The 24,701-nt window shown below is 50.3% G+C and overlaps 2 protein-coding genes across 3 annotated transcripts in view; both read right to left on the reverse strand.

The window, feature by feature from the left end:
- ANKRD52 (ankyrin repeat domain 52) overlaps positions 1–16,096 on the reverse strand; it is a 23,159-nt gene extending 7,063 nt beyond the window's left edge. Inside the window, exons 1-23 of one of the 2 annotated variants that reach the window (XM_039471754.2) lie at positions 15,943–16,096; positions 15,535–15,618; positions 14,994–15,072; positions 14,727–14,797; positions 13,463–13,663; positions 12,865–12,952; positions 12,518–12,660; positions 12,006–12,218; positions 11,664–11,742; positions 11,251–11,365; positions 10,967–11,049; positions 10,745–10,862; positions 10,468–10,536; positions 10,141–10,281; positions 9,981–10,061; positions 4,278–4,389; positions 4,012–4,083; positions 3,530–3,731; positions 3,195–3,282; positions 3,001–3,118; positions 509–728; positions 239–326; positions 43–126 (exon numbers count right to left, since the gene is read on the reverse strand). In XM_039471754.2, the coding sequence (XP_039327688.1) occupies positions 43–126; positions 239–326; positions 509–728; positions 3,001–3,118; positions 3,195–3,282; positions 3,530–3,731; positions 4,012–4,083; positions 4,278–4,389; positions 9,981–10,061; positions 10,141–10,281; positions 10,468–10,536; positions 10,745–10,862; positions 10,967–11,049; positions 11,251–11,365; positions 11,664–11,742; positions 12,006–12,218; positions 12,518–12,660; positions 12,865–12,952; positions 13,463–13,663; positions 14,727–14,797; positions 14,994–15,072; positions 15,535–15,618; positions 15,943–15,969 (2,576 nt within the window). In that variant the 5' untranslated portion in view covers positions 15,970–16,096. The other variant, XM_010349962.3, reaches the window with a different exon arrangement.
- A 4,230-nt stretch (positions 16,097–20,326) lies between these two features.
- On the reverse strand, positions 20,327–21,347 carry LOC120364922 (SRA stem-loop-interacting RNA-binding protein, mitochondrial-like; the record flags this gene model as incomplete). The annotated part of the gene is made up of 2 exons (XM_039471755.2): positions 20,808–21,347; positions 20,327–20,485 (listed from the first exon to the last, which is right to left on the reverse strand). Coding segments are annotated over exons 1-2 (321 nt in total), but the record flags the coding sequence as incomplete, so codon positions are not given.
- Positions 21,348–24,701: the final 3,354 nt, after the last annotated feature.

Here is a 24,701-nt window from a genome sequence, read left to right on the forward strand (position 1 = left end):
CCACAGGCAACCGGGCTTCTCCCCAAGTCTTCCGTCACTCACCGTCCTTTGGCATCTCGGCTGTTCACAATCTTGGCACCCAGAGCTCCCAGCAGCATCTCTGTGGTGCTGTCCTGGTTATTAATCCTAGAGGAAGAGGGAGGAGGGTCATCAGGAAGGACAAGGGAAGTGGACTACCTGTCCTAAGCTCAGGTCATGGGCCCTCGAGAGAAGGGCTGATGCAGCAGAAGGCACTTACACTGCACAGTGCAAAGGAGTGAAGGGATTTCCTTCCAGGTATGAAAACGGGCTGTGTTCAAGTAACAACTCCAGACAATCTTCATGTCCTGGGCATGAGGAAGAAATAGTGATGGAGAAAAACAGCAATGGTCCCTGTCTGTCCTGTGTCTTGACACTACATTCCACTTCCAGGTTGAGATCAACCCAGGTCCCTCCCACAACCCACCCATCCTCCTCTACACACACTCCAACACACACTCCCGTGCCTCTAGAGGCCCCAGGCTAATACCAGTGTAGGAGGCCCAGTGCATGGGCGAGTATCCGCTGTAATCCACCCCGGCATCCAGGGGGTCTGTGGAAAGGGCGGCCTGCAGCAGGGTCCGCAGTACTGCAGTGTGGCCACAGGCTGAGGCCAGGTGAATGGGCGTGCGGCCCTTGAAGTCTCGGCACAGGACAAACGCGTCATGGTCCAGCAGGGCAGCCAGGCAATCCTCACAGCCAGTCACTGCCTGTGAGTAACATGGGGAGTGAGGGGGATGAAAAGCTCCTCCTTTTCCACTGGCTGGGGTCTGGCTCAGGAGTAAAAACCACTTCCAGGGCTCCAATCCTTGTCTTTATAGCAATGATGATGATTATTTTTTTAAAATACAGTCTCGTTTTGTCATCCAGGCTGGAGTGCAATGGTGTGATCTTGGCTCACCGCAACCTCTACCTCTCAGGTTCCAGTGATTCTCCTGCCTCAGCCTCCTGAGTAGCTGGGATTTAGGCATGCACCACCATGCCCAGCTAATTTTTGTATTTTTAGTAGAGACAGAGTTTCACCATGTTGGCCAGGCTAGTCTCAAACTCCTTACCTTAGGTGATCCGCCCGCCTTGGCCTTCCAAAGTGTTGGAATTATATAGACATGAGCCACCGTGCCCAGCCCTTTACAATGATTCTAAGTGTTAGGGACCCACATCTTCCTCCTTGACTCTCTCTATGCTAACAGACAATCAGGATGCTGAGAGTTAACACTGGAGCTCTGGAGTGAAAGACTAAATGGAGAGAAGAAGGAGACTAAGGGATCAAAACATCTTATGGGAGGAGAAGGCAGCTTAGGACAGGTGGTCGTGTAAGAGGATCTAGGTGGTGGCAACATTATGTGATGGGATGGGGCCAGCAGGGTATCCCAGGCAGAGTCTTACAAAGCACAGATATTGGCCAGGAGCAGTGGCTCACGCCTATAGTCCCAACATGTTGGGAGGCTGAGGCAAGTGGATCACGAGGTCAGGATATTGAGACATCATGGCTAATGCGGTGAAACCTTGTCTCTACTAAAAATACAAAAATTAGCCAGGCACAGTGGCACACGCCTGTAGTCCCAGCTACTTGAAAGGCTGAAGCAGGAGAATTACTTGAACCCAGGAGGTGGAGGTTGTAGTGAGCAGATATCGTGCCATTGTACTCCAGCCTGGGTGACAGAGCGAGACTCCATCTCAAAAATAGTAAAAACAAACAAACAAAAAACAGGCCAGGTGCGGTGGCTCACACCTGTAATCCCAGCACTTTGGGAGGCCGAGGCAGGCAGATCACCTGAGGTTGGGAGTTCGAGACCAACATGGAAATTTTTGTATTTGTATTTCTACCAATTTTTGTATTTGTAGAAATACAAGGCTGTGTGCAGTAGCTCACGCCTATAATCCAAGCACTTTGGGAGGCTGAGGCGGGTGGATCACAAGGTCAAGAGATCGAGACAATCCTGGCCAACATGGTGAAGCCCCGTCTCCACTAAAAATACAAAAATGAGCTGGGCATGGTGGTGCGTGCCTGTAGTCCCAGCTACTCAGGAGGCTGAGGCAAGAGAATTGCTTGAACCCGGGAGGCAGAGGTTGCAGGGAGGCGGAGGTTGCAGGGAGGCGGAGGTTGCAGTAAGCCGAGATCGCGCCATTGTACTCCAGCCTGATGCCTGGTGACAAAGCAAGACTCTGTGTCTCAAAAAAAAAAAAAAAAAAAAAAAAAAAAAAAAAAGAAATACAAAAATTCTACTAAAAATACAAAATTAGCCAGGCATGGTGGCACATGCCTGTAATCCCAGCTACTCGGGAGGCTGGGGCAGGAGAATCACTTGAACCTGGGAGGTGGAGGTTGCAGTCGCCGAGATCACACCATTGTACTCCAGCCTGGGCAACAAGAGTGAAACTCCATCTCAAAAACAAAACAAACAAACAAAAAGCACAGATATCAGGGAAATCAGCTGGGGATATCAGGGACTCATCCTGGAGCAAGCACAAGGCTCAATAAGACCTTGGGCAGAGCTCATGGTGGCTTATGCCTGTAATCCCAGTACTTTGGGAGGCTTAAGGTTGGGGAATCACTTGAGCCCAGGAGTTCAAGACCAGCTTAAGCAAGATGGCCAGACCCCGTATCTACAAAAAATACAAAAAGACTCTGTGTCTCAAACAAAAAAAAGAAATACAAAAATTCTACTAAAAATACAAAATTAGCCAGGCATGGTGGCATGTTCCTATAGTTCCAGCTGCTCAGGAGGCTGAGGTAGGAGGATCACCTGAGCCCAGGAGGTGGAGGCTACAGTGAGCTGTGATAGTGTCACTGTACTCCAACCTGGGCAATGGGAGTAAGACCCTATCTCAAAAAAAAAAAAAAAAAAAAAAAGACTGGGCACAAAATCCTGGCTTGCCTCCTAGACAATAACTAAACAATAGCACACTCTACTGCTGGTGAGTCCTATGCTCCCACACTGAGGCCCACATGCAAATGATCCCCCCAGGAAGCTCACTCACCCCGCGGTGGAGGGCGGTGCGGCCCCGGAGGTCAGCAGCATCAGCTGTGGATCCTTTCTCTAGCAGCAGATGTACACAGTCCACATGGCCATTCATGATGGCCAGCATCAGTGGGGTCCTACAGAGGGAGAGGAGGTGGAGTGAGGGTCCCATAAGGACTGGAAAACCTGCACCCCACCCTGGCCCACACTCACTGTCCATAGGCATCCATGACATCTGTGATGTCAGCTCGTTCCCCACTGTCGATCAGCAAGTGCAGGGAGTCAGTGTGGCCAGAGGCAGCTAGGGGAAAGGGACCCCGTGTCAGGGCAGGGCCAGGAGGAGGAAGGGAGGCCAGGTCAAGCCTAAAGGACTTGGGGTCAATGTTATGGGAAGACCTGGGGCAGGGAAAAATCTTTGAGGATAGGAAGCTATGAATCAGGGCTTGAAGTTTCCATTCTCCTCACCCTATTCCACTTCCAGCCCCATCCCCATCCAGGAGGGATCTGGCATGGCAAGGGTAGAGCAACAGCCTGAAGTGGGCACTAACCAGCAGCGTGCAGGGGCGTCCACTTGCGCTTGCGCTCCTTGATGAGGGCAGAGGCGCCGTGGGCCGTAAGCACCTCCACACACTCAGTAGAGCCGCGCTCCGTGGCCAGGAAGAGTGCGGTCCGGCCCTTGTGGTCCCTTACGTCCAGATTCACCAGCGTTTCCGCCAGGGTCTTCAAGGCTTCACAGTGACCGTTGTAGGCCTGGCGGGGTGCAGGCAACCAGAGCACATAGCTCGGGACATTCCCTGCCCCTTCTCTGCTCCTCCCTGCCCCTTCTCTGCTCTTGGGGCCCATGGAAAGCTCAAGGCCTTAGTTGTCAACAAGCTCCTTGGACCCCTTGAGCCTTCTGACCCTGAGCTGTGCTTATCCCCTCTCCCACAAGAAGACAGAAGCAAGGATAACTTCACAAGTACTGGCATCTTTGCTTGGGCCTGTGAGCAGGTAGGACAAGGAAGGCAAGAGAAAAAGACGTGGGACTCACAGCTAAGTGCAAAGGGCTGACTGGAATGGTGCTCTCCACATCCTCCAGGCAGTTAAAGGACATTTCTAAGAGCTGCAATGGACAGGAAAGTAGGTGCTGACTCTGGAACTCCCAAGATAGTGCCCCAGTCCCCAGCTAGCAGCAGTCCCCGCTAAGCTTCTGGATCTAAAGACCACATTTGATCGAACCACCCTTGGTTTCCGAATCCACCAACCCTCCGTGCCCTGTCCCAGCCTCCCCTCCCGCAGGCCGGGCCCAACACATACCAGTTCGAGGTTCTGTCTGTTGCCATAGGCGGCTGCATAGTGCACAGCTGTGTAGCCCTGCTTGTCCCGCAGGGAGGGGTCTGCACCGTTATCCAGTAAGAACTCCAGACAGCTGGGGAGCCGGGGGTGGATTGTGAGGCAAGGACAGACCCAGCCCAGGAGGGCACAGTTCCAGGAGGGCCAGAGGAGAGGACCAAGGGAACGCCTCCAAGCATACCTGGCTACCGTGCGTCCTCAGCTCTAGGTAGGTTCTTTATATCCTACCCATTCTTCAATCCCAGCTCCAGACCCACTTTACCTTCTCAAGGTCTGCCCTGAACCTCTCTGGCTTCAATGCCCTCCTTTATCCTCTGAACGCTCTCCTAGAGAACCTAGAGCATGATGTTCAGTTATCAACCTTCTGCTGACTGACACTTTCCCCAACCTCCAGGCATGCCGAGCCCTGCCCTAGGACATCTTTTCCTCCCAGCCCATCTGAACAAGTCCTGCTCATCTCAAACTCAGTCCCAGCATCTCTCCTCGGTAGCCTTTCCCAGTCTTCCCTGCGGAAGGTGCCTTTTCCTCTGTACTCTCTTGGCAGCCTTCTCATACCTTAGTGGTAGTTGTAGTGGTAGTAATAATAACAATAATAAAGTATTTAGCACTTACTGTCAAGCACAGTTCTAAGTACTTCATTTATATATATATATATATATATATTTTTTTTTTTTTTTGTGAGACGGAGTTTCGCTCTCGTCACCCAGGCTGGAGTGCAATGGCGCGACCTCGGCTCACCGCAACCTCCGCCTCCTGGGTTCAGGCAATTCTCCTGCCTCAGCCTCCTGAGTAGCTGGGATTACAGGCACGCGCCACCACGCCCAGCTAATTTTTTTTGTATTTTTAGTAGAGACGGGGTTTCACCATGTTGACCAGGATGGTCTCGATCTCTCGACCTCGTGATCCACCCGCCTCAGCCTCCCAAAGTGCTGGGATTACAGGCTTGAGCCACCGCGCCCGGCCAGTACTTCATTTATATTAAATAATTTAATCCTAATAAAGATTCTATAAAGTAGATACTAGTTGGCCACAGGCTGGTTTCAATCTCCTGACCTCGTGATCTGCCTGCCTCGGCCTCCCAAAGTGCTGGGATTACAGGCATGAGCCACCGCTCCTGGCCTAAAGTAGATACTATATTTTTATCCCTACTGTGAGTGATGAAATTGAGGCACAGAGAAGTGAAGTAACCTCTGAAGGTAACACCTGAGCCTCTTCGATTTTAGTGTCCTTTCTTTTTTTTTTTTTTTTTTTTTTGAGACAGAGTCTTCACTGCACTCTGTGCAGTGGAGCGATCTCAGCTCACTGCTACCTCCACCTCCCAGGTTCAAGCGATTCTCCTGCCTCAGCTGTCGAGTAGCTGGGATTACCGGCACCCACCACTATGCCCAGCTAATTTTTTTATATTTAGTAGAGATGGGCTTTCACCATGTTGGCCAAGCTGGTCTTGAACTCCTGACCTCATGATTTGCCCACCTCAGCCTCCCAAAATGCTGGGATTATAGGCGTGAGCCACTGCACCCGGCCTAAAAAAATAAATCTTTTTTTTTTTTTTTTTTTTTTTTTGAGACAGAGTTTCGCTCTTGTTACCCAGGCTGGAGTGCAATGGTGCGATCTCGGCTCACCGCAACCTCCGCCTCCTGGGTTCAGGCAATTCTCCTGCCTCAGCCTCCTGAGTAGCTGGGATTACAGGCACGTGCCACCATGCCCAGCTAATTTTTTTGTATTTTTAGTAGAGACGGGGTTTCACCATGTTGACCAGGATGGTCTCGATCTCTTGACCTCATGATCCACCCGCCTCGGCCTCCCAAAGTGCTGGGATTACAGGCTTGGTCCACCGTGCCTGGCCTAAAAAAATAAATCTTAAAAAAAAAATTATTTATTCATTTATTTAAAATAGAGATGGTGGCCTGGTGTGGTGGCTCATGCCTGTAATCCCAGTCCTTTGGGAGGCCTAAGTAGGCCAATCACTTGAGGTCAGGAGTTCATGACCAGCCTGGCCAACATGGCAAAACCCTGTCTCTACTAAAAATACAAAAATTAGGCTGGGTCAGCCGGGTGTGGCGGCTCAAGCCTGTAATCCCAGCACTTTGGGAGGCTGAGGCGGGTGGATCACAAGGTTGAGAGATCGAGACCATCCTGGTCAACATGGTGAAACCCCGTCTCTACTAAAGATACAAAAAATTAGCTGGGCATGGTGGCACGTGCCTGTAATCCCAGCTACTCAGGAGGCTGAGGCAGGAGAATTGCCTGATCCCAGGAGGCGGAGGTTGCGGTGAGCCGAGATCGCGCCATTGCACTCCAGCCTGGGTAACAAGAGCGAAACTCCGTCTCAAAAAAAAAATAATAATAAAAAAAAAAATTAGGCTGGGTATGGTGGCTCAAGCCTGCAATACCAGCATTTTGGGAGGCCGAGGCAGGAGGAGTGCCTGAGCTCAGGAGTTAGAGACCAGCCTGGGCAACATGGTGAAATCCTGTCTCTACTAAAATATAAAAAATTAGCTGGGCGTGGCCACGTACACCTGCAGTTCCAGCTACTTGGGAAGCTGAGGCAGGAGAATTGCTTGAACCCAGGAGGTAAAGGTTGCAGTGAGCTAAGATCATGTCACTGCATTCCAGCCTGGGTGACAGAGCAAGACTTCTCCATCTCAAATAAATAAAATAAAATAAAATAAAATAGGGATGGGTCCTCACTATGTTTTGGCCAGGCTAGTCTCATCCTCCTGGGCTCAGGCAACCCTCTTTTTTTTTTTTTTTTTTTTTTTTTGAGACGGAGTTTTGCTCTTGTTACCCAGGCTGGAGTGCAATGGCACAATCTTGGCTCACCGCAACCTCCGCCTCCTGGGTTCAAGCAATTCTCCTGCCTCAGCCTCCTGAGTAGCTGGGATTACAGGCACGCGCCAACATGCCCAGCTAATTTTTTGTATTTTTAGTAGAGACGGGGTTTCACCATGTTGACCAGGATGGTCTCGATCTCTTAACCTTGTGATCCACCCGCCTCGGCCTCCCAAAGTGCTGGGATTACAGGCTTGAGCCACCGCGCCCGGCCAAAAGCAACCCTCTTACCTCAGTGTGGGGATTACAGGCATGAGTCACTCTGCCTAGCTAATTATTATTATTTTTTTTTAGAGATTGGTTCTCACTATTCTGTCCCGGTTGGGGTGCACTGGCTGCTCATAGGCATGATCATAGTGCACTACAGTCTCAAACTCCTGGGTTTGCACAATCCTCCTCCCTTACCTGCACCTGCCTCCCAAGTAGCTGGCAATAAAGGCATGTGCCACCGTGCTCAGCAAAAAAATAAACTTTTTGTTTTAGAATATTATTAGATTTATAGAAAAATTGTGGGTTGGGCATGGTGACTCACATCTGTAATCCCAGCACTCTGGGAGTCTGAGGCAGGAGGACTGCTTGAGCCCAGGAGTTCAAGACCAGTGTGGGAAATAGAGAGATCCCTGTCTCCATAAAATAAATAAATTTAAAAAAAAGAAAAAGAAAAATTGTGAAGAAAGTACAGGGAGTTCTCACATACTGTACACCTAGTTTCCCGTCATTAATATCTTACCATATGTGTAAGCAGCCTTTTATTTATTTTTCCCAATAGATTCTTAGCTTTCAAAAGACAGAAATTTGGGACAATTCATCTTTTAATTTTAATTTTTGGGCCAGGCGCGGTGGCTTACGCCTGTAATCCCAGCACTTTGGGAGGCAGAGGTGGGTGGATCACGAGGTCAAGAGATCAAGACCATCCTGGTCAACATTATGAAACCCCGTCTCTACTAAAAAAAAAAAAAAAAAAAAGCCGGGCGCGGTGGCTCAAGCCTGTAATCCCAGCACTTTGGGAGGCCGAGGCGGGTGGATCATAAGGTCAAGAGATCGAGACCATCCTGGTCAACATGGTGAAACCCCGTCTCTACTAAAAATACAAAAAAAATTAGCTGGGCATGGTGGCGTGTGCCTGTAATCCCAGCTACTCAGGAGGCTGAGGCAGGAGAATTGCCTGAACCCAGGAGGCGGAGGTTGCGGTGAGCCGAGATTGCACCATTGCACTCCAGCCTGGGTAACAAGAGCGAAACTCCGCCTCAAAAAAAAAAAAAAAAAAAAAATTTTGGAGATGGAGTCTCACTCTGTCGCCCAGGTTGGAATGCAGTGCAGTGGGGTGATCTTGGCTCACAACCTCCACTTCCCTGGTTCAAGCGATTCTCCAGCCTTAGGCAACTGAGTAGCTGGGATTACAGGCACCTGCCACCACGCCCAGTGAATTTTTGTATTTTTAGTAGACATGAGTTGCACTACATTGGCCAGGCTGGTCTCGAACTCCTGACCTCATATGACCTGCCTGCCTCGGCCTCCCAAAGTGCTGGGATTATAGGCGTAAGCCACCATGGCCGGCCTATTTTTAATTTTAATTTTATTATTTTGAGACACAGTCTTGCTCTGTTACTGAGGCTAGAATACAGTGGTGTGATCTCGGCTCACTGCAACCTTTGCCTCCTGGGTTCAAGTGACTCTCCTGCCTCTGCCTCCCAAGGAGCTGGGATTACAGTCTCACACCACTATACCTGTTTATTGTTTTTTGTTTTTTTTGAGGTGGAGTTTCGCTCTTGTTACCCAGGCTGGAGTGCAATGGCGCGATCTCGGCTCACCACAACCTCCGCCTCCTGGGTTCAGGCAATTCTCCTGCCTCAGCCTCCTGAGTAGCTGGGATTACAGGCACGCTCCACCATGCCCAGCTAATTTTTTGTATTTTTAGTAGAGACGAGGTTTCACCATGTTGACCAGAATGGTCTCGATCTCTTGACCTCATGATCCGCCCGCCTCGGCCTCCCAAAGTGTTGGGATTACAGGCGTGAGCCACCGCGCCCGGCGTTTTGTATTTTTAGTAGAGACAGGGTTTCACCATGTTGGTCAGGCTGGTCTTGAACTCCTGACCTCAGGTGATCTGCCCACCTCAGCCTCCCAAAGTGTTGGGATTACAGGCTTGAACCACCATGCCGGGCCTCGTCTTTTTTTTTTGAGAGAGTCTCACTCTGTTGCACAGGCTGAAGTGCAGTGATGGGATCTCAGCTCACTACAACATCTGCCTCCTGGGCTCAAGCGATTCTCCTGCCTCAGCCTCCCAAGCAGCTGGGATTACAGGTGCCCACTACCATGCCTGGCTAATTTTTGTATTTTTAGTAGAGACGGGGTTTTACCATGTTGGCCAGGCTGGTCTCAAATTCCTGACCTCATGATCTGCCCGCCTCGGCCTCCCAAAGTGCTGGGATTACAGGCGTGAGCCACCGCGCCCTGCCAGGCCTCATCTTTTATCCTTAGTATCTAGCACAGTATTTGGAACCGAATATGTAAATATTCAATTAATGCTTGTGGAATAAACAAATGATTTTTTACATTTAGCTTCTCCGATCCTCTCAAAAAGACCATCATTCCTTTAGGGAAGGAACTATGTCTCACACTTTTGGGGTTTCTTGTCCTCAAACTCCTGAGCTTCAATCTCATACTTTTGTCTTTGCCCACTCTAGACTAAACCAGAGAGCTGAAGACACATTGCTGGCTGACCAGCAGGATAGCAGCAGTGTAGGGTGGAGGTTCAGAGTAAGAAGGAGGACAGTAGGGCCAGAGCTTGCATGGGTGGGAAAGCACATCCCAGGGGCCCTCTCTGCTACTCACAAGAAGGCCTCCTTCCTGCGGGACTCCTTCAGTGGCTCGTCCTCTTCGGCATCATGGCTGGAAGGTGTGTGGGGTTCCGCTCTAGGGAAGAGAGAGAGAAAGTTAGGGTGGGGCTAAGGGAGGTAAACGAGGTTGAGAAGGTCCAGACCAATAGCCTCACCTCCGATAAGTGTCAGAAGCAGCAGCATAGTGGAGGGGAGAGCAGCCTTTACAGTCGGCCTCGTTGACATCTGCCCCAGCAGTCACCAGTGTTACTGCACACTGGTAGCTACCGTTAGCAGCTGCATAGTGCAGTGGGGTCCTGGGGAAGAAGTGAAGGAGGGCAGAGAAGAGAATCAGAGACAGATCCAAATGCAATCTGAGGTGCAGCTAAACGCTGCTTTGTAACATTCTCCTTACTTAACTCTCCAGTTTCCACCCCTTCCTCCCTCTACCATTTGTTTCTCCATCGGGTATTCCCTATGTATACCCCTGCACATTAGCACACCTGCCAAATTTGTCTCTCCTCCTCAAGTCAGCTCCACTGCTCAACAGCAAATTAAGACATTCAACATTCCTAAAAGAAAGATATGTTAACAGAGTTACAGCCTCAAAGGGAAGCCACAGGCCCAGGGTGGGGCTAAAGAAGGATGGAACTAGCAAGCCCTTTCTGCTGTGACTGTTCTATGGTGAGAGGGAGAATAGATCTGGGCAGGCAAGAATGAGGGGCTCAGACCTTTGCCCAGCTCCCTGCTTAAAGCATGCGAGAGAGAAAGACAACTCACCCTCCAGAAGCAGCAGCATGAAGACAGGTACGGCCAAGGTTATCAGGTGTATTGATGTCAAACCCAGCTGAAAGGACATGCTCATTGCTGAGTGAAGACACAATGCTGTACAGCTGACCTGGAGGCACAGACCAGCCACAGGTCACATCTGAGTGTTCAGCAGGGAGGGAAAGGCCTTTGCTCTCCTATACACCTGACAATCCCCAGCCCATCGGCACATACCTGAGGAAAGAAGCTTACGACAACAGTCAGAGAATCCAAAGAGAACAGCTAAGTGCAGGGGGAACATGTCATGGATGCCACGCCTGGAGAGAAGTTGCGGGACTCAGTCCTTGGGTCAAGGAGGGACAAGGTAAGACCTCTTCTGTGACCCACCAACACCCTATAGTCAGGGGAGGAGGTTCTCCAAGGTGCCCTCTGGGAAACTTCTCTGTGCCTCCATGGCTGATGTGAGCAGTCTGTGCAGAGGTGGGCAGCCCAGAAGTGGGGTCGGGGCCCTGACTCACCGGGCGGTATCTGCGCCATTGGTCATGAGGGTGCTGATGAGCAGTTCGTGTCCGTAGCGAGCAGCCACATGCAGTGGCGTGTTCCCAAATTTGTCGGCACAATCGATCTCACTGCCTGCGAGGGGATGCACACACACAGCTCAGGTGGACCTCAGGGGTAAGACCACTCTCACAAACTAGCCACCACATGAGTGCCTACTATGCATCAGGTGCCAGGCCCAGCTTTCTACATGTTTTATCCTGTTTCTAAGCCTTAGGAGACTGTGGCCATTTTCACAGGTCCCTTGGTCAGAGTTCCAAGGTCAGAGTTCCTCTATCCTACTGGAAGAGGGTAGAAGGAAGCTAGGGAGATTTTAGAAATGAGTTCCTTAGGGGAAGAGGGGAAGACAGCACAAAGTTTCCCAGGTCCATACCATTCTGGATGAGGATCTGAGAGCGTGTGAAACGGCCATGGATTGCAGCCATGTGCAGAGGACTTTTCCCTTCTTTGCTCTGTGGAAACATGGTGGGGTTTTTTTGTTGTTTCTGTTTTTCCAGTGCAAAGCACAGAGAATGCCCTATCCCGAAGGACATATCTCTAAAGACAAAAGGGTCATATGGCACCTTCTTAGCCCACTCTCTCCTGAGTCCCTGGCAAGGTCTGATCACCCCAGGAAGCAAGTGGATAATTCCCCAAGAAAGCTATCCAGATATAGTCAGGACCCCAAGAGCCAGGTTTCGCTCCCCACTGGTCTAAGCTTTATCCCTTCAGGCACCTGGTAGTTGACATCAGCCCCGTTATTAACCAACAGCTCCAAGCAGAGCGCGCCATTGGTGGAGACTGCAGCCACATGCAGCGGCGTGAAGCCCTTGTCGTTCGGCTGGTTGACATTGGCTCCAGCATTCACCAGCTCAATAGCCACAGCATCCTGGCCCAGGTAGCAGGCGATGTGCAAAGCTGTGTTTCCAAAAGCGTTGGGCTCATCGATCTGGATATTCAGGGGTGAGAGTAAGGCGATATCAGTTTAAACAAAGTAGAAGCCAGCACATGTAGCCTGCATATCCCAGAAATCCAACGACTGCCTCAGTTCCCCTTGGGTTTCTGACCCAAGGTACTAAGGTACTGGGGGGACTATGGCTAAGGTAAGCATTATTCAGAACCTCTCTGCCACACCTTCCAAGCTCCCAAAACCACACCAACAACCCAATACCTCATATCTCCGTAACAGACCCTATAATCTCCTACTCCCTGCCCAGAGTCCCCAATCCCAGTGCTGAGCGCCCTGACCTCCGCTCCCATCCGAAGCAGGTATTTCACCACTTCAATCTGGCCACTGGCAGCAGCTGTATGGAGCAGCCCGTAGCCCTTGCGATCCTTGCAGCCGAGGTCTGCTCCCCGTGCCACGAGCAGTTTCAGGACCTCCAAGTGCCCTGAGCAAAGAGAAGGCATTCTCAAGGAAGTAGAAGGTAAACTCTAAGGCCCTGTGCGCCTCTCTTCAAAGGCTGCAACCCCGTAACCCTGCCCTAGAAATTCTAAATGTCAAATTTATTTATTTACTTATTTCATGTAACAAGAATCTAGTTTTAGCTGAATTAAATGTCAAATTTCTGATTTTCCCGTGTGTTCTCTCTCACCTAGGAAAGCTGCCCAGTGCAGAGGCTGCCGCTCCTTTTTGTCACAGACATTCAGGCTGGCCCCCTTGTTGAGAAGCAGGTTCACTGTCTGTATCAGGACATGAAAAATTCTTGTTCAGAGCCAGACTCATGCCCTCAACCTACCTAAGAGCAGAGGCCTCATCTCCTGAAAAGGATGAGGCAGCCTAATGCCTTTTTCCGTGAGCAAAACTACCTGGAAGACTCGAGGGAACAGCAGAGGCAGACACTAAGGAGGAGATACTAGAGAGATTTGGAACTTTGAGGGAAACAAGGGAGTCTCTTCAGGTGATTTGGTGGTTCTTAAACTCTTGTAAGTCTTTGCAAAGGTGCTGAAAGACATAGACTCTCTTCAGAAAGGCATGTATGCAAATATTTTCCACACAAAATCCAGGTTTTATCAACTTCCTGAACTCCAAGTTAAGAATTTTAATCTAGTCTAACCATTCATTTACTGTGTGAGCTCAAGTGTTTATATAACCACCCGGGCTGCTTCTCCTTCAGGTTTGAGGACCCAGAAACAGGGAAAGGTTAAGTAGGAAGGTAAGAAAAGGGAAGGGAAGGTGGGAACAGTCCTCACCTCAAGATGCCCACTATGCACTGCATGGTGCAAAGCACTGCGTCCACTCCTGTCAGCCACGTTGAGGCTGCTCAACAGGGGTGCCAGAGCCTCAGCACACTTGGTGGCCCGGTTGGCAGCAGCCACATGCAGCGGTGTCTGCCACAGCTTGTCCCGGGCATTCACATCTGCTGAATGTGCCAGCAGCAGCCCCAGCACCTTCTGTTGAGGGGCAGGGGACAAAAGAGAGAGTGGGAGCAGGAGGTAAAACAACAGGAAATAGAAGGAGGGATAGGTCAGCATAGCATATATGGCCCCGTATTCCCCAGCACAGTCTCTTCTCATTTTTCCAACATACCTAGACTCTCAATACCTACTTCCCATCTTCTGGATCTTCTTAGAGCTTAAACTCTTCCTTACCTTGCTGAGGAAAACAGGGACCCTTTGCTCTTCTTCAAGCCACCTAACTCGTTAACCTAGACCCTGAAAATCTTCACTCACACTGAAACATGTTCTTTTTTTGCAAAATAAAATTCTTCACTCACACATACATCCATTCCCAAACAAATCCACACATGCAGAGCCACACATCCCAACCCCCAACTACTTCTAGGAAAACTAAATGCTCTTGCTATCCATGCCTTACCCTGAACATGTAGCCTCCTCATAGGCACCAAAATTATTTTCAGTATCTCAGTAAGCAAACAGCAGTTCCTTCGCAAAACCCAGGGTAAAATGCGCCCCCTAACCACTACCCATCGCATTCTCAGTGGCCTTGGCCCCCCACCCCCCGGTGGTTGAAGCCAAGGAAGTGATGAACTGAGGAGGAGGCCCCCTTTCCCTCTCTTCAGGGCTAATAGGGTTAAGGACCCAACTGATGAAATATGTTTGGCCCCTGTGCTGTCAACTTTCAAGTTGCTTGAGGGCCAAGGTGCAACAGATTATTATACCCATCCCCCATCACAAGGAAAGACATCTCAGTGCCCAGAGGGGGATCAGACTCAAGGTGGCCCCCCAGGGAGGGATGAGTCACTCAGGCCTGGCAGCAGGGCCCCCGCAGTCTGCCAGCCCAGTGTTAAGCTCTCCCTGAGTCACATCAGCTGGCAGCGCTCAGCCCCCTTACCAGCCAGTTCTAGGGGTAGGAGGGAGGGGCCAGGATTTGATCTCCTCCCTACCTGGGGTAGAACAGTTTGTAGGGCTGAGGACTGAGGCTCCTTAACCCTTAACCTCCACCTTTAAGCAACTCATCCTTTTTGAAAGGGTGAAAGAAGGTGAGGGTGCATACCTCGTTTCGGGAGGCAGCAGCACGATGAAGAGGAGTCAGCCACAGTGTGTCCTTAGCGTTGACATTAGCACCTGTGGGGATATAATTCCTGTTTTGATGGAAGGCGGGGAGGGGGTGGGAAGAAAGCCAGTAATCAGGCCAGAAAATCTGAATGGAGCTGGAGTCTCGCCTGGACCGAGCAAGGGATACCAATCCTTGAATATCAAAAAAGACTCCTCCCCTTCCTTCCCTCCCTATGTGCCACACCTTCTAGCTCCCCACTTTCACCTGACATCAGTAGCAACTGGAGGATGGGGACATCGCCTACGTAGGCAGCAGCATGCAATGGAGTTCGCCTCTCTTGGTCCTGGGAAGGCAGAAAAGAGGGACTGTGGGTGGGGGATGGGGGGCTATCAAGGACCCCAGCCCAAGCCTCAGAGCTCCAGGCCCTTCCCCACAACCTCTTCCCATAGTTTCTGCAGCATCCTAAGTCCCGGTACTGGGAGTCAAAGGCAAGCACCTAGGGAGGGTGGAGTCAGGGCCAATGGGCTGAGAAGCCGGCTCCTTTTTCCAGGAGGGGTGGGGGCGCTGCAGACTCCGGTGGTTCAGAAGAGAACAACGTTCCTGGGCATCCCCAGCCCAAGTGATCTGGGCTCCAAGCCTGACCTGCTATCCATCCCCAAATGCAGAGCAGGCTTTCACTCCAGGATGGAAAGAACTGCGGCCTCTTCTGAGCAGAGGAGACACGGAGCCGCCCCACCGGTGGGGAGGGGTCCAGAACACGGGAGCCAGGATTCCGATCTCGCCATCCTCCCTGCTCCCAACTCACCAGCACATTGATGTTCTCCTTCTGCGAGAGTAGGGAACGCACTTCCTCCACATCTCGGCTAAAGATGGCCTGGACCAGGGGCGGCTGCAGGGAGAACCGGCATTCAGGGAGCGGGCTGGAGCCGGAGCGGAACCGGGGTGGGGGTGGGGGAGCACCCAGGTTTGTGGGGGGGCGTCCGTGGAGGGGCTCCGTTCTGGGGATTCTGGCTGCAGCGGGCTCCCGCGGTGCCTCCGCCGGTTGCCAGGTCCCCAAGGACACCGGCTCGGTAGAGGGGAGCGCGGCATGGGGCGGGGCGGGAGCTGCGGGAGCCCCGGGCTCGGGCCCAACCTAGGCCGCACATCCCCGGGCTCGCGTGGCGGCGACGCCGAGCCCGGGAAGGAGGAAGCGGGGAAGGGCAGGAGGGCTGACCTGGTCCGTGATGCTGAGGATCCCCATGGCCCGGCCCGGGCTCCGTCCGCATCGAGCTCCCGGCGGCGGCGGCGGCGGCTCCACCGGGGACACGGAGCGGCCCAGGCGGCGGCTGCGGCGGCGGCTGCGGGGAGAGCGCGGCCCCGCCTACCGGGGGGCGGGCGAGCGGGAGGCCGCAGCGCTCTCTGGCGGCGGTCCTGGGCCCGACGCTCCCCGCGCAAACCGACCCGGACCGCCGCACTCTCCGCCCCACCCTGGCGGCCCCAGCAGCCCCTGCACCCCCGAACGCGCGCGCCCGCTCCCCGGTTTCCGCAGCCGGCCGCGCAATCCTCTCCGCTCCAGTCTGGCGGCCCAGGGGGTTCTCCACAAGACCCTAGCGGAAACCTGGGCCTTGGTCCCGCTATGCTTTCCAATCTGAGGACCGTACGGCTGGCCAGATCTCACCCAGCCGACGATGCTCCCGCCCGAGCTAACTCCTCCCGTCAGCTATTCCACACCCCGAAATCCCCCACAGACTAGGGGGAACTGGCAGGTCGGGAACTGAGAATGAGGTATGGCAATAGCCCCAGAGGGAGGGAAGACGTGTATCTCCACTGGCGGAGGGGTGAGTTTGGCAGAGAAGAAATAGCAGAAGTGCTCAAACTGCAGAGAAACCCCAAGGAGGATTCTACTGCAGAAAACACCCACAAAGAGGCCATGACAACTGGCAGGTGGAAGAGGCCGCCAAGACTAACAGAAGGGGCATTTTCCAACTCCTTAATGACTCCATTGCAAGGTGAAAGTGGAAAACACTCAACAAAAATTTCCCCCTAGAACAGCATGCGGTGCTTCCCCTCCTCCAATGGAGAGGCTGGAGAGCTGTCAGTTAGAGAAGGAATGAATGGAAGTCATCCCGGCCCAGAAACGGAAAAAAAAGGAAGACGAAAAGTGGAGACTGAAAAATTGGTACAATTTATAAAAGGTGATCCAGAGTCCTGTTCAGTTTCACAACTCAGTACATTGAAGGGAACATGTAATGGAAGAAGTGTAGCATGCTGGCATCCTGTCAAGTCTTTATATATAAAAGGCCTCCCTTGCTGGGAGAGGAAAAAATAAAAATACATTCTATTTCATTTTATTATTTTTTTGTGACGGAGTTTTACTCTCATCACCCAGGCTGGAGTGCAGTGGCACAATCTTGTCTCACTGCAACCTCTGCCTCCCGGGTTCAAGTGATTATCCTGTCTCAGCCTCCCGAGTAGCTGGGATTACAGGCATGCACCACCACGCCCAGATAATTTTTGTATTTTAGTAGAGACGGGGTTTCACCATGTTGGTCAGGCTGGTCTCAAATTCCTGACCTCAGGTGATCCATCCGCTTCAGCCTCCCAAAGTGCTGGGATTACAGGTGTGAGCCACCGTGCCCAGCAAAAATACATTTTAAAAAAAGCCTTCTCAGCCAACATGGTGAAACCCCGTCTCTACCAAAAACGTAAAAAATCAGCCGGGTGTGGTGGTGCGTGCCTGTAATCTCAGCTACTTGAGAGGCTGAGGCAGGAGAATCGCTTGAACCCGAGAGGTAGAGATTGTAGTGAGCTGAGACAGAGCCACTGCACTCCAACCTGGGGGACAGAGCCAGATGCCATCTTAAAAAAAAAAAAAAAAAAAAAAAAAGCCTTCCCTTTGATTTCCTGCCAGAAAGATACTTAAGACACTAGTAACATTCCTTTTTCCTGTAGTGAAAAACTGCCTTACAGGAAATAAGGAATGAGAGGGAAATTTACCTATCGTATACACACACACACACACACACACACACACACACACACACACATTTATATATATACACATACACACACACACACACACACACACACAATTTTTTTTAGAGAGTCTCACTCTGTCACCCAGGTTGGAGTGCTGTGACCCGATCTCAGCTCACTGCAACCGCTGCCCCCTACCCCCCACCCCCACGCCGAGTTCAAGCAATTCTCTTGTCTCAGCCTCCCAAGTAGCTGGGATTACAGGCGCCTGCCACCATGCCCGGCTAATTTTTGTATTCTTAGTAGAGACGGGGTTTCAACATTTTGGCCAGGCTGGTCTTGAACTCCTGACCTCATGATCTACCTGCCTCGACCTCTCAAAGTGACGGGATTAGCGCAATCTCAGCTAACCGAAACCTCAGCCTCTTGAGTAGCTGGGATTACAGGCATGGCCACCACACCCAGCTCATTTTGTATTTTTAGTAGAGACAGCAGAGTTTCTCCATGTTGCTCAGGCTGGTCTTGAAATCCTGATCTCAGGTGATAGGCCCGCCTCAGCCTCTCAAAGTACTGGGATTACAGGTGTAAACCACGCGCCGGGCCTAGAATTTTTTTAGTTTTTACAGTATTGAAAATAAAAGTTGGCCAGGCACAGTGGTTCATGCCTGTAATTTCAGCACTTTGGGAGGCCCAGGCGGGCAGATCACAAGGTCACAAATTCAAGACCAGCCTGGCCAACATAGTGAAACCCGGTCTCTACTAAAAATACAAAAAAACTAGCTGGGCATGGTGGCACATGTGTATAATCCCAGCTACTCAGGGGCTGAGGCAGGAGAACTGCTTCAACTTGGGAGGTGAAGGTTGCAGTGAGCTGAGATCGCACCACTGCACTCCAGCTTGGGCAACAGAGTGAGACTTTGTCTCAAAAAAAAAAAAAGAAAAGAAAAGAAAGAAAGAAAAGACAAGTTAAACTATTGCCCAGGCAGGGCGCGGTGGCTCACGCCTGTAATCCCAGCACTTTGGGAGGCCAAGGCGGGTGGATCACGAGGTCAACAGATCTAAACCATCCCAGTCAACATGGTGAAACCTCGTCTCTACTAAAAATACAAAAAATTAGCTGGGCATGGTGGCACATGCCTGTAATCCCAGCTACTCAGGAGGCTGAGGCAGGAGAATTGCCTGAACCCAGGAGGCGGAGGTTGCGGTGAGCCGAGATCGCGCCATTGCACTCCAGCCTGGGTAACAAGAGCGAAACTCCGTCTCAAAAAAAAAAAAAAACAAAACAAAACAAAAAAAAACTATTGAAAAAACTATTGCCCAGTATGGTGGCTCAAGCCTATAATCCCAGCACTTTGGGAAGCTGAGGTGCATGGATCACCTGAGGTCGGGAGTTCGAGACCAGCTTGACCAATATGGAGAAACCCCACTTCTACCAAAAATACAAAATTAGCCGGGCATGGTGGCGCATGCCTGTAGTCTCAGCTACTCGGGAGGCTGAGGCAGGAGAATCACTTGAATCTCGGAGGCAGAGGTTGCAGTCAGCCAAAATCATACCATTGCTTTCCAGCCTGGGCAACAAGAACGAAACTTTCTCAAAAAAAAAGTTAAAATGTTGCTTAGGAGCAATCATTCTGTGATTCTGTGCACACACAAAAATTAAAAATAAATGAAATATTTCTTTAAACTTACCTCTTCCAGGAAGTCTCCCCTGGTTAACAGGCTCTTTTCTTTTTTTAGTTCTCCTTAACACTTACATACTTAGTTTATACTGCCACAGTCTGGTTTAAATTGTACACCTTTGTTTCTCATTTCACTTTTTTTTTTTTTTTTTTTTTGAGACGGAGTTTCACTCTTGTTACCCAGGCTGGAGTGCAATGGCGCGATCTCGGCTCACCGCAACCTCCGCCTCCTGAGTTCAGGCAATTCTCTTGCCTCAGCCTCCTGAGTAGCTGGGATTACAGGCACGCGCCACCATGCCCAGCTAACTTTTTGTATTTTTAGTAGAGACGGGGTTTCACCATGTTGACCAGGATGGTCTCGATCTCTCGACCTCGTGATCCACCCGCCTCGGCCTCCCAAAGTGCTGGGATTACAGGCTTGAGCCACCGCGCCCGGCTTTTTTTTTTTTTTTTTTTTTTTTTGAGACAGGGTCTTGCTTTGTCGCCTACACTGGAGTCTTTTGCCTAGGCAGGAGTGCAGTGGCACGATTTCGGCTCACTGCAGCTTCAGCCCCTAACATGGACAATAAAATTTTTCTTTTTCTTTTTTTTTTTTTTTTTTTTTTTAGTTATGTTAACTTTATTTAATAGGCTGGTAGTCTCAAAAATCTTTCTCTTCACCGGGCACGGTGGCTCACGCCTGTAATCCCAGCACTTTGGGAGGCCGAGGCGGGTGGATCACGAGGTCGAGAGATCGAGACCATCCTGATCAACATGGTGAAACCCCGCCTCTACTAAAAATACAAAAAATTAGCTGGGCATGGTGGCGCGTGCCTGTAATCCCAGCTACTCAGGAGGCTGAGGCAGGAGAATTGCCTGAACCCAGGAGGCGGAGGTTGCGGTGAGCCGAGATCACGCCATTGCACTCCAGCCTGGGTAACAAGAGCGAAACTCCGTCTCAAAAAAAAAAAAAAAAAAAAAAAAATCTTTCTCTTCATCAGATATTTGCAAAATTTTTGGCCTTTGAACTTGAACCTGGAGCTTTACTCCATCTATAATATGATTTTCCTGTTGTAGTGTATTCTGAATTTCTTCTGAAGAAAACTGAACCCAACCCAAACCTCTGTGAAAACCAGTCTCCTCCTTGTCAAAAGGTACCATACGCTTTCTTTTTTTTTTTTTTTTTTTTTTTTTGAGACGGAGTTTCGCTCTTGTTACCCAGGCTGGAGTGCAATGGCGTGATCTCGGCTCACCGCAACCTCCGCCTCCTGGGTTCAGGCAATTCTCCTGCCTCAGCCTCCTGAGTAGCAGGGATTACAGGCACGCGCCACCATGCCCAGCTAATTTTTTGTATTTTTAGTAGAGACGGGGTTTCACTATGTTGACCAGGATGGTCTCGATCTCTTGACCTCGTGATCCACCCGCCTCGGCCTCCCAAAGTGCTGGGATTACAGGCGTGAGCCACCGCGCCCGGCTCAATACGCTTTCTTATATGGCCAAACTGTACAAAGTGTTCTCTCAGCTGACTGGACGCCACGGTCCAAGGAATTTTTCTCACAAAAGCAACTGGCCGACTGATATTTCTACACAGTGCCACAGCACCACTCGCTGCTAAGGCCGCCATCATTAGACTCAAATTGTTTTTATTTTTTTTATGAAAAAAATGATTTTGAGCTTTCTGAAGGCAAAGGTATATGTTAAACAGTTGTGTTTTGTTTTGTTTTGTTTTGTTTTGTTTTGTTTTGTTTTTTTGGCTCCAGCATATCAGTATACAGAAACAGGCATTTAATATTTGGTGATTGATGATGATGATGTTGATGAAGAAGCAGAAACGTAACAAAGGATCAAATGGATATGGATGTTGAAACTTGGCTATTGGGTATGATGGGCCTTCCAGAAAAGGCTAAGCTAGGATATGGCCCAGAGGATAGGAAGGAGGGGCATACACGGTCTCCATTACCCAAAATAACTCTTGGTAACCTGAGGAATTGGAGTCAGGGCTTGAGCTAGGGTCACGTGCCTGGGTCTGGCTAGAGGATGGAGGTGAACAAGAGAGGCTGCCAGCCTGGTTCTCTGGGCAACTGGAGGGAGGAGGAAGGGCTAGAAGAGTTATTTTTAATATTATTTAGAGCACCGAAAGAGGATTTCCCAGTAGGGAAAAAAAGGATGTAAGGTAGGTAACACTGATACTTTCAGGGCTCAGGGAGACACGCAGGGTGTGGGAGAAGGAGGCCAGAAGTGGTGAGAAAAGCCTCTTAGGTGGACAGTCCTTCTGGATTGAACAACTGCATTCATATTTGGGTAACTGTAGTCAGATGCCTGCCTATTTTTAAGTCTCAGTTTTCCTTCTCCTAACAATGTGAGGACTAAATGTGAGGATTCACCCTATGTACAGCCCTGTACTAACTGGTTGGGAGGTCAAAAATGAGAAGTAATGGTGTCAGCCAGGTGCAATGGCTCACGCCTGTAATCCTAGTACTTTGGGAAGCCAAGGCAGACGGATTGCCGGAGCTTGGGAGTTCTCGACCAGCCTGGGCAACATGATGAAACCCTGTCTCTACTAAAATACAAAAAATTAGCTGGGTGTGGAAGCATGCACCTGTAGTCCCAGCTACTCAGGAGGCTGAGGCAGGAGAATTGCTTGAACCTGGGAGGTGGAGGTTGCAGTGAGCTGACATTGTGGCACTGCAGTCCAGCCTGGGCGATAGAGTGAGACTCTGTTTCAAAAAAAAAAAAAAAAAAAGAGGTAATGGTGTCTCTTTATGAGGAGATTATAACTTAGTAGATGAACATACATATACATGTGAAAGAACTACAGAATAGAGGATACATGCTAGATTACATGGCACTATGTGTTTGTTCAATGTTGAAGGAAGGGTTCAGTCAGGGGGGTCTTCCTGGAGGAGGTGTGTTTTGAGTCAGTACTTGAAAGAAGTTGTTGAGGTTGAATGGTGGAGACATGGGAAGGAAATCAGTTGTTTCCAGTACAGGTAATAAACTAGGAAAGGTTTAAATGGCAGTACTTAGTTAAACTAATTAGTAGGGGCACAGCAAGTAAATTGGCTTGGCAGGCCTACTGGACCTTGGGGATTCTGTTAACAGTCAACTTCGTTAAGGCAGAGTGATAGTGAGGTGACAGTTCAGTTATGTGTCCCAGTTAATTTCTGTCTTTTAACCAACCAGATCCTTACTCCTCATTCAAAGCAGCTGTCTCACATGTATAAGCCCTTAGAGGGAGGGTGGGGCTGGAGTGGGATTGGAAAGAGTAAATCTGTCCTTTTATGTCATGTGCCCATCTGAAGGTGGCTCCAGATTACCGCTTGTGAACTGGAAGGAGATACCATACTACGGTAGTAAAGAGGAGGACTGGGGGATGTGGACATTTTAACAGGCTCTCTCTGGAGTGCTGAGGGGAAAAGAAGAGACCTTAGGAGACAAAATAAGTGAGATCATCCTCCAACTTGGGGTTTCCTGGAAGAGGATAAAATGAAAGGGCTTGGTGGCTCACGCCTGTAATCCCAACACTTTCGGAGGCAGAGGTGGGCGGACAATCTGAGGTCGGGAGTACGAGACCAGCCTGACCAACAAGGAGAAACCCTGTCTCTACTAAAAATACAAAAACTTAGCTAGGTGTGGTGGCACACACCTGTAATCCCAGTTACTCAGGAGGCTGAGGTAGAAGAATCACTTGAACCCAGGAGGCGGAGCTTGTGGTGAGCTGAGATCACGCCATTGCACTCTAGCCGGTGCAACCAGAGTGAAACTCTGTCTTTAAAAAAAAAAAAAAGGGGGCCGGGCACGGTGGCTCAAGCCTGTAATCCCAGCACTTTGGGAGGCCGAGGCGGGTGGATCACGAGGTCGAGAGATCGAGACCATCCTGGCCAACCTGGTGAAACCCCGTCTCTATTAAAAATACAAAAAATTAGCTGGGCATGGTGGCGCGTGCCTGTAATCCCAGCTACTCTGGAGGCTGAGGCAGGAGAATTGCTTGAACCCAGGAGGCAGAGGTTGCGGTGAGCCGAGATCGCGCCATTGCACTCCAGCCTGGGTAACAAGAGCGAAACTCCGTCTCAAAAAAAAAAAAAAAAAAAAGAGATCAAGACCATCCTAGTCAACATGGTGAAACCCCGTCTCTACTAAAAATACAAAAAAAAATTAGCTGGGCATGGTGGCGTGTGCCTGTAATCCCAGCTACTCAGGAGGTTGAGGCGGGAGAATTGCCTGAACCCAGGAGGCAGAGGTTGCGGTGAGCCAAGATCATGCCATTGCACTCCAGCCTGGGTAACAAGAGCGAAACTCCGTCTCGAAAAGAAAAAAAAAAAAAAAAAGAAAATGGCTTTTGGTGATCACCCAATGGCTCTTGCTTACATGAAATCCAGAGAAGATGGGCTCAAACTTTTTTTTTTTTTTTGAGACAGAGTCTCCATCTGTCACCCAGGCTGGAGTACAGTGGCACAATCTCCACTTACTACAACCTCTGCCTCCCGGGTTCAAGTGATTCTTGTGCCCCAACCTCCTGAGTAGCTGGGACATGCACCATCACACCTGGCTAATTTTTTTGTTTTTGGTATGTTTTGTAGAGACAGGGTTTTGCCACTTTGGCCAGGCTGGTCTTGAACTCTGACCTCAGGTTATCCGCTTCCCTCGGTCTCCCAAAGTGCTGGGATTACAGGCGTGAGCCACCGTACCCAACCGATGGGCTCAAACATTAAATCAGTCCATATCCAATGGAAGTCCCCAGATTAATGCCAAACTCAAGGAGTAGGGGTATTGAAGGATTTATAGTGCTTCCAGAACCACCCTGTGCCTAGGTCAGATGTCTCTTCCACACTAATTAGACCAGCATTGCAACACAATCTTTTTGTTTGTTTTGAGACAGGGTCTCACTCTCATCACCAAGGCTGGGAGTGCAGTCGTGTAATCACGGCTCACTGCAGTCTCAACCTCCTGGGCTCAGGTGATCCAACTCAGACTCCCAAGTAGCTGGGATTACAGGTATGTGACACCATGCCTGGCTAATTTTTTTGTAGAAACAAAGTTTCGCCATATAGTTTGAGACAGGCTGGTCTCAAACTCTCAGGCTTGGACGGGTGCTGTGGCTCAAGCCTGTAATCCCAGCACTTTGGGAGGCCGAGGCGGGTGGATCACGAGGTCGAGAGATCGAGACCATCCTAGTCAACATGGTGAAACCCCGTCTCTACTAAAAATGCAAAAAATTAGCTGGGCATGGTGGCACGTGCCTGTAATCCCAGCTACTCAGGAGGCTGAGGCAGGAGAATTGCCTGAACCCAGGAGGCGGAGGTTGCGGTGAGCCAAGATCGTGCCATTGCACTCCAGCCTGAGTAACAAGAGCGAAACT

Source organism: Saimiri boliviensis, chromosome 7 (assembly GCF_048565385.1).
Source record: "Saimiri boliviensis isolate mSaiBol1 chromosome 7, mSaiBol1.pri, whole genome shotgun sequence".
In the NCBI taxonomy this organism is placed as follows: domain Eukaryota; kingdom Metazoa; phylum Chordata; class Mammalia; order Primates; family Cebidae; genus Saimiri; species Saimiri boliviensis.